The following is a 12,966-nucleotide window of genomic DNA, read 5'->3' on the forward strand; positions in this document are numbered from 1 at the left end:
TGAATGTGTGTAGATCTGGGGGTGGTGTGTGTGTGTGTGTGTGTAGCTGGGGTTAGTGAATGTGTGTAGATCTGGTGGTGTGTGTGTGTGTGTAGCAGGGGCGGAGTCCCCGTTCAAAGCCTGAGTGCCGGAGCTTGGGGATAGTGAATGTGTGTAGATCTGGGGATGGTGTGTGTGTAGCTGGGGTTAGTGAATGTGTGTAGATCTGGGAATGGTGTGTGTGTGTGTAGCTGGGGTTAGTGAATGTGTGTAGATCTGGGGATGTTGTGTGTGTGTAGCAGGGGTTAGTGAATGTGTGTAGATCTGGTGGTGTGTGTGTGTGTAGCTGGGGTTAGTGAATGTGTGTAGATCTGGGGATGGTGTGTGTGTAGCAGGGGTTAGTGAATGTGTGTAGATCTGGTGGTGTGTGTGTGTGTGTAGCTGGGGTTAGTGAATGTGTGTAGATCTGGTGGTGTGTGTGTGTGTAGCTGGGGTTAGTGAATGTGTGTAGATCTGGGGATGGTGTGTGTGTGTGTGTAGCAGGGGTTAGTGAATGTGTGTAGATCTGGTGGTGTGTGTGTAGCAGGGGTTAGTGAATGTGTGTAGATCTGGTGGTGTGTGTGTGTGTGTAGCTGGGGCTAGTGAATGTGTGTAGATCTGGTGGTGTGTGTGTGTGTGTAGCTGGGGCTAGTGAATGTGTGTAGATCTGGTGGTGTGTGTGTGTGTGTGTATAGCTGGGGTTAGTGAATGTGTGTAGATCTGGTGGTGTGTGTGTGTGTGTGTAGCAGGGGCGGAGTCCCCGTTCAAAGCCCGAGTGCCGGAGCCGGGACTCCTCGGCGTCGCCGCGGCCCCGGCCTGCGCTCCGTCTTGTGCAGCGGGTCGAGCTCCTTGAAGGTCGCCGCCCCCTCTGGCTCTCCTTCATCCTCATGCACCTCGTCTGATGAACACCACCAGGGCCCGGTCAACCGCCCGCAACGGGCAAAACCACAGAGCGCGTCCCGCCAACAACGCAGGGCCCGCCGATCGATGCGCCGCCGAGCACGGGGGGCCCCACTCCTCCACCGGCCGCCTCCGCCGCGCACTCAAAATCCGACGCGGACGCCCCCGCGGGGCGGCCGAACACGAGACGGCGGAGCGAGGAATGTGGACTCAATGGGTCGTACACGGTCGCGCGTTGGCCATCTTTGTCCACGAGGGGTACGGGTGAAAGGAGAAACCCCCCCCCGTACGGCAAAACTGGTTCACGCGAGCTCACTTGGCCGACTCCAGCAGCAGACAGAGAGAGAGAGAGTTGACCGCCGTGAGCTCGTCACTCCGACCGGATGATTAAAAAACGACCTCGGGGTAAAATCGAGCGACAAACCTGCGTCGGCCGCTCCGCGGGCCACGATCGACTCCAGCTCCGTGGTGCACCTGTCCAAATGCTCCACCGCCGATCGCAGCTTCTCGCCGACTGCATGGTGAAATTCCCGACACGCACGCCAACACGCAAACACGCCCAGGCGGGGGATCATCAGGGATGCTCGTGGAATCGTCCTCCGCGGAGCCTGGAAGCCCGGAACGCCGTTTTCCCATCGCGACAAACCACCAATGCACCGGAACGAGACGAATTATTTGGCGATGCTGCGCAGAGCACAGCCTAACAAAGAAAAACCTCGCGTTAGTCACGGCCTCAAAACGTATCTACGTAACGCGACGTTTCAGGCAACGGCCCTCCTTCACAGCGCTGAGAAAGCGCCGGTAGAGGTCGCGTTAACAATTGCACGTCACCCTGCTGCGCACCGTGGCAAACCGGCCGTGTGGCTCAGTGTTGGAGAGAGGGGGGGGAGGCTCGCGATGGCTGCGAGTTCAAATCCTGGTTGGCGCTTCCTCTCCTCTCCCCGCGTGAACCGCCACCTCAAGGTGCTTGCGCCGACCTCTAAGGCCTCATCATTGCAAGCCTCCTCCGCGGAGGCAGAGCCGCGCGCGATGGCCCGCTCGGTCAATCCGAGGCCTCTAAGGTTGCGTTCGCATAAGCGGAGGGGATTGCCGAGAGGCGTCAGGGTCGGGATGTAACCCGCGACCTCCTGTATGCCGGGCGAGGTAGTTCACATCTCAAAGCCACCGAGGCGCCCCATCACGAGGCACCGCGACCGGGTCTGAGTGGCATCGCGGGTTTGGTGTTGCCCTGATGCGGTACTGGAGACCCGGCACCAAGGAGTCCGTGATCCGATGTGAAGATGCGGTGCTCTCACCATCTTCGGATTGACGACCACACGGATTAATTTGCTCTGTAAGGTTCCATCTGCCACAAGATGGGACCGCAAATCGCATTTATGTTAAGGGAGTTAATCAAGTAAACGGTGTTCAAAGTAATCTCTTTAAAAAGGAGTTAGGAGCCTTCACTCTGACAGGATACAGTTTTGATTACAAAGCGACGCTTCTCCAAGATCCATCATCAGCGGATGCGATTAATTAATAAACCGCATCCGCACAGAGCGGGGGCAGAAGCAGATACCTGATGCAGAAATGGAATATTAAAAACTCTCCTGGATGCGACTGTGGACACGTAACGACGCAATTCCCGATCATCCAACAAATACGCAGAAGACATCGTTACAGCGATACACCCGGTGTTCCTGACGCGATTGTCCGGCTTGACCCCCCATGCACGTCAAATTGTGCACGTTGCTCTGCATCCATATCGGCAGCCGTACGAATGGAAAATAAAAGATCGCCGTGATCAATCCACCGCCGAGTGAAGGCCTCCCGGGGCCACTGCCACCGCCCGCGCAATCCCGCGGTGCAACAATCTCGATCTCGTCGCTCCGGTGGACGCGACCTCTCTCTCTCTCTCTCGGACGCAATGTCCCTTCGCCGCTTGCTCCGTTATCGGCGTCGACCATCGGGTAACCGTCGTTCCTCCCGGTCCGTTGACGACGCGTCCTGCCCAAGCCCCCCAAGCTCGCTTCTCCTAGCAGCAGCACTTTGGATGTCTTTTGCTGGTGTTTTTTTAATACTTTGCCCAAGCTTTGATAAATACGAATACAAATCATCACTTTTGATTTAAAGCTTTCGTGATTGCAGGAATTCATATTCTTGGTTCTTTCGGTAAAGTCACCACGTAGAAGGGAAACAATAAAATAATAAAAATATAAAAAAAATATTCTCACGACGTTTCAACTGCAACACAAGCAATCATCGTCAGGTGTGAAAACCACAGCAAGAACATTTGAAAAAAAAAATTATTGCTGTGGTTTTCACACCTGATGATGATTGCTTCTTGTGTTGCAGTCGAAACGTCGGGAGAATTTTTAAAAAAAATATTTTTATTGTTTCCCTTCTATGTGGTGACTTTACCGAAAGAACCAATAATACAAATGATCACTTATTTATATTTAGTGAATTGCTTAACCATCTTCTCAGTGTTGCACTCCTATCGGTTTTTATTGCATTGATTGCTGTTGTAACTGGCTGACCCAGCCCCCCCCCCCCCCATTCTGGACATCCGCGGGAAAGAGCTTCACAGCTCACCGGATTCCTCCTTGCAGTCTAAATGAAGATTCCGATCGGACGCGGCGAGCAGGAAACCGAGGAGGACATCTTGGTAAAACAAATCAAGGCGAGCGGATATTTAAACCCCCGATAGCCGTGCACGCGACGAGGAGGAGCAGCGACCCTTACCATCCCAAAGCACGCCGGTGCGCTGCTCGCGCTCCAGCAGCTCCACGCGCTTCATCGCCTCCCTCAGCTCCTCCCGACGCATCTCCAACCGCGCGCCGGCGCGCCCCCGGCGGCGCGGCCCTTCCGACCGCCGGAGCCCCGCCGCCGCCTTCCGCGTCGCCGGATCTACCAGGCGACGGAACTCGACGACGTAGGCGTGATACCGCTCCGTCCCGGACGCGTGGCCCCGGGACCCGTAGTGGCCGCTCGCCGAGACGCCGGACGCGCCGGCGGCGGCGGCGGCGGCGTCGGCGTCGGCGTCCCGCTCCTCGGCGAAGCTCACGCCGCACACGCCGCAGCGCCCCTGGGTCAGCCGCGCGGGTCTGAGGACCGTCTGTCCCGTGGCTTCCTCCCTCAGCCCGGCGCTCAGGGCCACGGCAAACTGCAGGGCCCGCCGTGCCGCTCTCCACCTGCGCCGAGCCTTCAGCCGCGTCCGCTCCTCCGTTTCCCGCCGCGCGGCCAGATGACGCAGCAAGAGCAGCTCGCTCCGCTCCTCGTCCTCGTCCTCCTCCTCCCCCCTCTCCTCGCCGCCGTCGCCGTTCGGGAACCGCCCCGGGCTCGAAGCGGAAATCCCCGGCTCCCCCGGGTCGCGCTCAAATCGCTCGGGGAATCGGGAGGCCGACGACCCGCGGCGGAGGAAGAAGCCGCGCCTCCGCGAGCTCCACACGCAGTCGTAGAGACGATCGCCATCCCTCTGCCGCAGAAGCGCGTCCAGGACAGCCGCCATGTCGCCGGGTCCTTTGGCCGCGTCGGCCGCTTCCAGGCAGCGCAGGAGACGCGGCGGCAGCCTGTCCCGCCTCTCGGGCGGGAGGCCCTCGCCGGCGTTCCTGACGGCCGCGCGGATGCGGGACTGGAGCTTCGCCCTCCTCAGGATGTGGACGTTAACGAGCATGACCAGGCACAGCACGACCAGGCGCTCCGCTGCCCCCGACTCCACGCAGGGGTCATCGCCGCAGGCGTCGAGCAGGAACTCGTTGCGCTCGCCGCACACCATGAGGGCCAAGTGGTCGACGTGCCTCAGCACTCTGTCGTGGCCGGAAGGTTGCTGCTGGCCTCTGCCGAACTCATTAATAGCCTCGAAGACGTCACGGTGATGTTTCGCCTGAAGGGGGGAACGATGAAACAATCTTGATTTTAAGCTTTCGTGGCTGCAGGAATCCACACTCCTTGATTCTTTCGGTAAAAGCCCACGTGGTAGGTAGAAAATAAGATGAAATAAAACGAATCGCGACAACAGGTGGGACAACCACAGCAAGAAAGAATTGCTGAAGTGGGCGAGAGGTCTGCCGTGACAAGAGGTCATATAGGTAAGAGAGGGGGGAGGAGAGAGAAGCGCTAGGGGAAGAGAGGACCTGAGACCGGGGGGGAAGTGGGCAGGGCTGGGAGTGGGAGGCTGGGGAAGCTGGAGATGCGGATATGAAGGCAACAACCATGAAGCAGTTAAGTTTTTTACCTGGTTAATAACATCCTTCCAATGATTGCTCAATTTGTATCCAAACCTTAACTGCTTTATGGTTGTTGCCTTCATATCCGCATCTCCAGCTTCGCCAGCCTCCCACTCCCAACTCCGCCCACTCACCCCCCCCTCTCTCTCCCCCCTTGCTCCTCCCCCCTCTCTTACCTATATAACCTCTTGTCACGGCAGGCCTCTCGCCCACTTCAGCAATTATTTCTTGCTGTGGTTGTCCCACCTGCTGACGGACGCCTGTTGTTGTTGTTGCGCACGAAACGTCGTGATTTAATTTATTTTATTTTCTAACCACCACGTGGACTTTACCGAAAGAGCCACAGAGTGACAATTAAACGGCGTGAGAGAGCGAGCGTCCGGAGCATCGCGCTCACGTGCTCCGTCAGCGTGGGTCACGTTGCGAGAGCCGTACGATGATACAATCGCACCAAAACGCGTCGCCAACTCTGCGCCTGAGTTGCCGTGGCCAATCTCCTCGTTGAGTTTTGGGCTCGGAGGCGGTTGCTGAATTTGGTTGTTGCGGATTGTCCGTCAGCTTACCGGTGAGCCGCAACTTTAAAAGTTTGCGTGCCGCGCCCGACGTTCAATTTGTTTGGCCGTGTGCGGCGGGTGCGGTGTTTCTAATGACACGCAGTTGGCCAGATCAACAATCGATTACGATTCAATACACACCAAGACTCCGTCCACACACACACACATACACACACACACATACACACACACACACGTACACACATACACATACACACACATGCGCCTATCTGCTTGGTGCCGGCTGTTATAGCCACATCGTGGGCGCTTAAACTTTTCGATCAACGGGGACGGTTTTCTCACGATCAAATTCCGTTCGTGTCGGATCATTCTCAGCAGGAGAGAGCCACCGCAACCCCCGTGTTACAGAGAGACGGACGGACGGACGGCCGGACAGAGTTGACGCACGACTAACTTTCACCCTCCGTTGGAAAAGCCTCACGGAAAAACGTCCGGGAGGTAAATATCCGCGAGGCGCCACCCCCCGGTCCGCGCGTGGCGCACCCACCCGCGGGTTGGGCGGATGCATCCAGCTCCACAGGTTCAGCGTGGCGAGGTAGCCCTGCGGCAGGCAGACCGTGTTCACGTCGGGGCGCGCGCTCGCGTGGACTGCGCAGACCAGCACCAACTGCAGCTCCGCCATCGCCGCCGCGTTGGCCACGCTGGGCACGAGGCCGCCGCCGCCGCGACGCTGCCGCCGCGTCCCGATCAGCTTGCGGAAGCGGCAGAAGGCGTGGATCGAGCCCAGCACGTCTCCCCGCGCGAACGCCCTCTCCGCCGATTCCACGAAGAGGTTGAAAAAGCTGGCGAGGCGTCCGTTGGGCAGGTCGAGCACGCCGGCGGCGCCGCCCGGCCCCGGCCTCTTCCGCTCGACGCGCCGGCGAAACGCTTCTTCTTCTTCGGCGCGCAGGAGCCTGCCGGGCTCCGTCGGAGAATTGACGGCGCGCGCCGCGCGGTACGCCTCGAGCCAAAGGTCGGTCGATTCCCTCCGGCTCTCCTCGCCGCGGGAGGCGACTTCCCGCGCCACGAGCTCGCGCATCGCGGAGCCGACGTGAGGGTTGCTCCGTATCGGCGCCAGGATGTCCCCGCAGGACGCCGGGCTCTCCGACAGCCCTCGCGGGTGGAAACGGCTGGGGAACAGCAGGGCGAGGAGGTCCTCGCAATCAGCCAGCTCTGGCTTGGGAAGGAGCGCCTCCACAAATTTTGCCGCTTCGGGGCTCCGGGACTCCAGTTGCGGGATCGCTTCCAGGAGAATTCCGGACAGCGTCACCAGGTGAACTTTGCTCGCCACCAACTTTTTCAATTCCGCCCCGCCGGCCGCGCCGCCGTGCGTGCCGCGGCAATCTCGGAGCGGGCACGCCCCTCCCGTCGGGTGGCGCCCGCAGACCCCCGGCGTCTGGCGCGCGCGGGACTCCGCCGCCCGGGCGAGGCGCTCGCAGCGACCCAGCAGGTGCCGCGCGAGGACGCGGTCCGCCTCGGGCGTGGGCACGCGCGGCGGCTCGCCGTCGCCATGCCTCGGGCCGCCGGGGACGTCGAGGAACCTGGAGCCCTCCTGCGTCAACACCCTGCAGGTCCCCTCGCTCCGGCTCAAGCCGTAAAACTCGTAGCTCTGCGCCAGCCACTGCTCCCGATGAGCCGCGGCCTCCCCCGATCTCGCGCCGCCGCCGCCGAGGAAGCTCGCCACGAGCCGCAGCAGGGGCTGCAGCACCTCGAGTGTGATGGGGACGACGTGCGGCGACCCCCCGCCCTCGACGTCCAGCAAAGCCGCGGTCGCTTCGGCAGCGCCCACGACCACGTCGGCCTCGAGGAAGAGCGTGATTGCTTCACGCAGGAGGTCTTCGTCGCTTTCCAACTTCCCAAGCATGTAGCAGGCTTCGGCCTTCCCGCTCACAAAGTTGTTATTCTCGCACGTTTCCCTCACGCTCTGGAGTTCTGCTTTTATTTCGCGCAAAGCTTCCTCCTCCTCCGCCTCGTCTCGTCGGCTGGCGCGTGCCCGCAACGCCCGCAACGCCCGCAACGCGGCACGGGCCTTCGCCAGGAGGCACTCGCCAGCGAATTGGCTCCCGGGCCTGGCGAGCCGCAACGCGTCGGTAATCATCCCGTGTTCTCGAAGCATCTTCCCGGCTTCTTCGACCCTGCCCCTCTGCTCGAGGAGGGCGACGGCCTGGGCCAAAAAGTCGTTCATCCTGAGGAAGGCGAGCTGCTCCTCGAAGGCGACGCGGGACAGCGAGCTCATCATCGCGCCCTCGTCGCCCCGCTCCACGTGACGCCTGGCGGCCACGAAGCGGAGCTCGCGCCACTTCCACGGGAAGTCCACGGGGGCGAGGCCTCCGTCGGGGCTCTGCTCGGCCTCACACCTGGGCGCACCGCACCGTGGCACGGGGGGGGGGGGTCCAGAGTGACGGTGGCACCACGCCGTTCAACACTTTTAAACGTATGGCTGATCACGTTTTGATTCCATACAGCCCCTTCGCTAAGGTGCCCAATGGAGAATTGGCAATGATACATACAAGTGTTTTTTTGGGTTAGGTCGCTTAATTATAAACGTGTCCACGTTAAGCCGGCCACCACCTGACACAGCCAATTGGTAATGTTTGGCACGTGAACGGAACGTGGCAATTGGTTACTAGTACAGCACACCGGTGTGTTGGGAGAGTAAATCCAAAACAACATTCATTTACAATCTGACTACGATGTTTCGCCAGCAATTACAACTAGCATCATCAGGCGACAGCCAGATTTATGGAAAAATCCTGCTGTTTCGCCTGATGATGCTAGTTGTAATTAATGGCGAAACGTAATTTGGATTGTAAATGTGGATTTACTCTCCAACACACCACCGGTGTGCTGTACTAGTAACGAATTGGCGTGTTCTGTTTAACGACACATTTATATTTACGCGATTTAACCCCAAAAAACCCCTGTATTATGAACGATATTGGTCGTGAAAGCCTACGTGTTGGAAATCGAACGGTGCGATGAGTAGCCCGTGAATATGATGAGTGCAATAAACGATGATGAAAGTGACAATCAGTAGTTGATGATGAATGAGTGTGATGAATGGGTAGGGAAGTTGGGAAGAGAGATCGTGTAAAAGATGGGGAATGGATGGGGAAGGGGAGTTGAGGGTAAGCAAGGGGCCATTCGTGAGTTTTTAGAGAAGAGTGAAAAATAACGACGCTGATTGTTTGGCGATAATGCGCAAACCGTGGTTTCTCAATCATCCAGCTGTAAAAACACGCCAAACAATCTCTCAGAAACTTCACGAACTGTCTAACCGTTACAACAACTGATGCAGCGCCAAAATCGAAGCGTACCAGATCGCGCAGCGACACACGAGGACGACGACGACGGTGGGTTGTCGTACGACTTTAACATGCGAAGAGGGCAACCTGGTTGAGCGGATGAAAGTCGCGCGATTGAAATGCAACCCGGGGCACGGGCGGAGTACAAACCGTTCAATGAGCCTCGCGGCCTCGTCGTAGCACGAGCTCTTCATGTACCACCCGACTGCCTCTCGCACCTACTCGCACACCACGTGCAGCACGCGAGGTCAACACGAGATCAACACGAGGTCAACGCCGGGTCAACACGAGGCAGTCCGACAGCGCTGCTGCTGCTGCTGCTGTCCTCGCATCGCGACGTCATCGTTCGGTCACTGGGCGACCCATCGGCTCGCTAACACTTGAGAACCCGCATTATTCACAGGTGGCTGCAGCCCGGATTCGAATCCGGTTCTTCTCAGGGGTGGCCATCGCAGCGTTTGGGAACTCTTTGAGCCACCCGGCCACTTGGCCCCTAGCCCTGTATCATTAACGAGGCTCCAGCTCGTGCCAGGCAGCTCGGGATAGGCAACACTCGGTGAGCACGTGACACAAAGCCACGCCGTCCTTCAGGACGTGCCTCCTGCGTCGCTTGGCAATTGTCGCGATATCAATAATGGGGCAGGATCCAATGTCGTGGCTTATAATAACGGGCGACGTACTTAAGATGATGAATAACTTTTGATTTAAAGCTTTCATGACTGCAGGGATTCATATTCTTGGTTCTTTCGGTAAAGTCACCATGTAGAAGGGAAAAAATAAAATAGTAAAAATATAAAACAATAAAATTCTCACGACGTTTCGACTGCAACACAAGCAATCATCATCAGGTGTGAAAACCACAGCAATAATTTTTTTCCAAATTTTCTTGCTGTGGTTTTCACACCTGATGACGATTGCTTGCGTTGCAGTCGAAACGTCGTGAGAATTTTATTGTTTTATATTTTTATCATTTATTGTTTCCCTTCTACGTGGTGACTTTACCAAAAGAACCAAGAATATGATGAATAACGTTTACAGGCGTGGGATGAAAGATGGTAAGGGGGGGGGGGGGGTGGTGGTGGTGATGATGCCGGAGGCTCACCTTGCCGAGACGCTCGCACAGCCTGCCGCAGAGGGGGTAGCTCTTTGCGTTCTGCAGGCACTTGAGCGCCATGTGGGGCAGGCCACACTCGAGGTACGTTTTGGCCAGGGCAAGGTAGTCCTGGGCCTTGCTGCTCGCAACACGCGGGCAGCAGCAACAGCAGCAGAGGGGGAGCGTCGTTGCATACCGAGAAGCGGCGACGTTCTGTGGTGCTCAAGCCTGGCTCGGTATCCTTTAAAGCAGACGTGGGAAAAGTACGGCCCCCGGGCCCTATACGGCCCGTTGGGCTTTTTAATCCGGCCCGCCGAACTTGTCCAAATATTATTATTAAATTAAATTTTACCTTTCTCCTGTAATGCCCCCAGTTTCCCCATTAGATGGCGCACTTTGACCGGGAGTGTGGTGTATAGGCCCTATGTTCGTGCAATTTGTTAAACTGCCTTGCAAATAAATGCTTTGCTACCTGTTAAAGGCCAAATCATTTCACGTAATGATTTTTAACACGTAATTTTTATTCAGTTCACACAAACACTCCATCCATCTGTTCCTGGCCCGGCCCCTCTGTCAAATTTTAGAAACCATCGTGGCCCGCGAGTCAAAAAATTTGCCCACGCCCTGCTTTAAAGTCATGGGCAGTGACAAAGGCTCGCGAGTTAGAGTTACAGTGTTAATGTGCATCCCATTGTTTAAACAAAACTAAATATCATCGCCGGCTGTGTTCTATCAACCGTTAAATGAAGGCCTCCCCGAGCCGCCGCCATTCCTCATTGTCTAACAATTCAGCAATTAAATCAGCTTCTAGCACAAAAAGCCGGTAATCGTGGCTCCGTCTCCCACGGCGGTCGCCCTTCACCGGCGTTGCGTTCTACCCGGGACAATTTACTCTTTTCCGGTCAACTTGACGTCTCTGATTTCTGTCTCTTCTCTGATCCATGCGTTTTACCTTTTAGTCTCTCAGTGTAATTCCCCCCCCCCCCCCACCCCCCACCCCCATGCACCTCTGCACACTTCTTTGCGCCTTTCGTAACAAAAAACATTCTCGGTCAGCGTCCTAACGACTTCCGATCCACATCACTGCCGCCGGCGATGCGGAGGATTGGGAAGCGTGGAACCGACTCGCGGGTGGCACGGAACCGGCTTTCCCGGGCGCTCTTCCCCCCCAGGCGCCGCCGACGCCGGCTTCCTCACTACCGAGCGCCGACCCCCCGCCCGGCCCTCCGCGAGGGAGCGGCGCAGGTGCGGCCGTACCCGGGGCTCCATCCGTTGCTCTGCACGCGCAGCGCCGCGTCGTGAGCCAGCGCCAGCTTCTCCTTCGCCGCAACCCCACCCTTGTGGTAGCACTTGGCTGCCACCTGGACACAAAGACAAAGATCTGTCGGGGCGAGCGCTGGTTGCGAGCGCGCTACGAAGCTCCGGCACGGCGCACGAGAGGCCGGTTGCCATCGCGCCGCCGTTTCCTTATCCTGGAGGAAACTTCCTTGCGTGGAAGCAAGCGCTTCTGTTTGTTTGCCTGCGTCATCACACGTGTGCGTGTGTGTGTGCGTGCGATTCCTCGCGTCTTATTTTGCGTTGCAAAATATGAACGCCTCCGGTATAATGCCAGCAAGGGTAAAACCTTTTTTTTTATCATCTCAAAACTGGCAAAAGGGTCGCCGTGGAAATGTTTTAGCTCTGCTATGTTCTGAGTGGGCCACCTCTGCCAAAGGCCTTGGGTTACAAGATGTTAAATACCTCGCCTGGGATACAGGAGGTTGTGGGTTCAATCGCGACCCTGATGCCTGGAGTTTGCATGTCTCCCTCCCTCTATCTCTCTCTCTTCGTGGACGCATGGAGGCACTCCGATTTTTCCCTCCACGTTGATCAATGTGCGTTAACAGGATTTGGCTGCTAGATTAGCCAGCGCATTGAGCTTTGATTTGTGGCCAGGTTGCTTCCAAAAAAGAGCTCTACAACTCAGTGGGCCTTGCCTGGTCAAATAAAAAAGCTCAGTTTAGTGAAATTGGTAACCGTGAATTCAATAACAAGCACTGGCAAGCGACGGCTGGACTGCCACGCTGAGGCCCAGGTGTCCAGACTGAGCTGTCTCGGCACTCACCTTCCAGCGACGATGCTTGAAAAAGAAATCTCCCTGAGCGTTCCACTCCTCCGGCGTGGAAGAGCGCACAAAGACACCATCATCCAGGCCTGCAGGGCATAAGACAAAGGTCTCCCGTATAGCCTTAACAGACTGTTGGGGAAAGTGCTGTTAAGCGAGCTAAATCTTACAATGAGAGGAGAGAGGCAGGAGAGAGCGTGGAGGGTGGTGGGGTGAGATGAGAGAAATCTCCCTGAGCGTTCCACTCCTCCGGCGTGGAAGAGCGCACAAAGACACCATCATCCAGGCCTGCAGGGCATAAGACAAAGGTCTCCCGTATAGCCTTAACAGACTGTTGGGGAAAGTGCTGTTAAGCGAGCTAAATCTTACAATGAGAGGAGAGAGGCAGGAGAGAGCGTGGAGGGTGGTGGGGTGAGATGAGAGGGGAGAGGCGGGAGAGGACATGGAGGTGAGTATAGTGAGATGAGAGGGAGGAGAATGCATGGAGGTGAGTATGGTGAGATGAGAGGGGAGAGGCAGGAGAGGACATGGAGGTGAGTATGGTGAGATGAGAGGGAGAGGCAGGAGAGGACATGGAGGTGAGTATGGTGAGATGAGAGGGAGAGGCAGGAGAGGACATGGAGGTGAGTATGGTGAGATGAGAGGGAGAGGCAGGAGAGGACATGGAGGTGAGTATGGTGAGATGAGAGGGGAGAGGCAGGAGAGGACATGGAGATGATTATGGTGAGATGAGAGGGGAGAGGCAGGAGAGGACATGGAGGTGAGTATGGTGAGATGAGAGGGG

General features: G+C 57.2%; 1 protein-coding gene across 1 annotated transcript; it reads right to left on the reverse strand.

Annotated features, from left to right (window-relative positions):
* Positions 1-389: 389 nt before the first annotated feature.
* LOC142915399 (TPR and ankyrin repeat-containing protein 1-like) lies at positions 390-12,367 on the reverse strand. Its single transcript, XM_076061230.1, has 8 exons — positions 12,183-12,367; positions 11,336-11,439; positions 10,088-10,217; positions 9,136-9,203; positions 6,189-8,037; positions 3,643-4,783; positions 1,343-1,432; positions 390-916 (listed from the first exon to the last, which is right to left on the reverse strand). The coding sequence occupies exons 3-8, from the start codon at positions 10,157-10,159 to the stop codon at positions 783-785; spliced, it is 3,354 nt and encodes a 1,117-aa protein (XP_075917345.1). The 5' UTR covers positions 10,160-10,217; positions 11,336-11,439; positions 12,183-12,367; the 3' UTR covers positions 390-782.
* Positions 12,368-12,966: the final 599 nt, after the last annotated feature.

The sequence above is a fragment of the Petromyzon marinus genome, unplaced genomic scaffold (assembly GCF_048934315.1).
Source record: "Petromyzon marinus isolate PM22_M1 ecotype Great Lakes invasive population unplaced genomic scaffold, UKy_Petmar_22M1.pri1.0 PM_G_Scaffold_30, whole genome shotgun sequence".
NCBI lineage: Eukaryota > Metazoa > Chordata > Hyperoartia > Petromyzontiformes > Petromyzontidae > Petromyzon > Petromyzon marinus.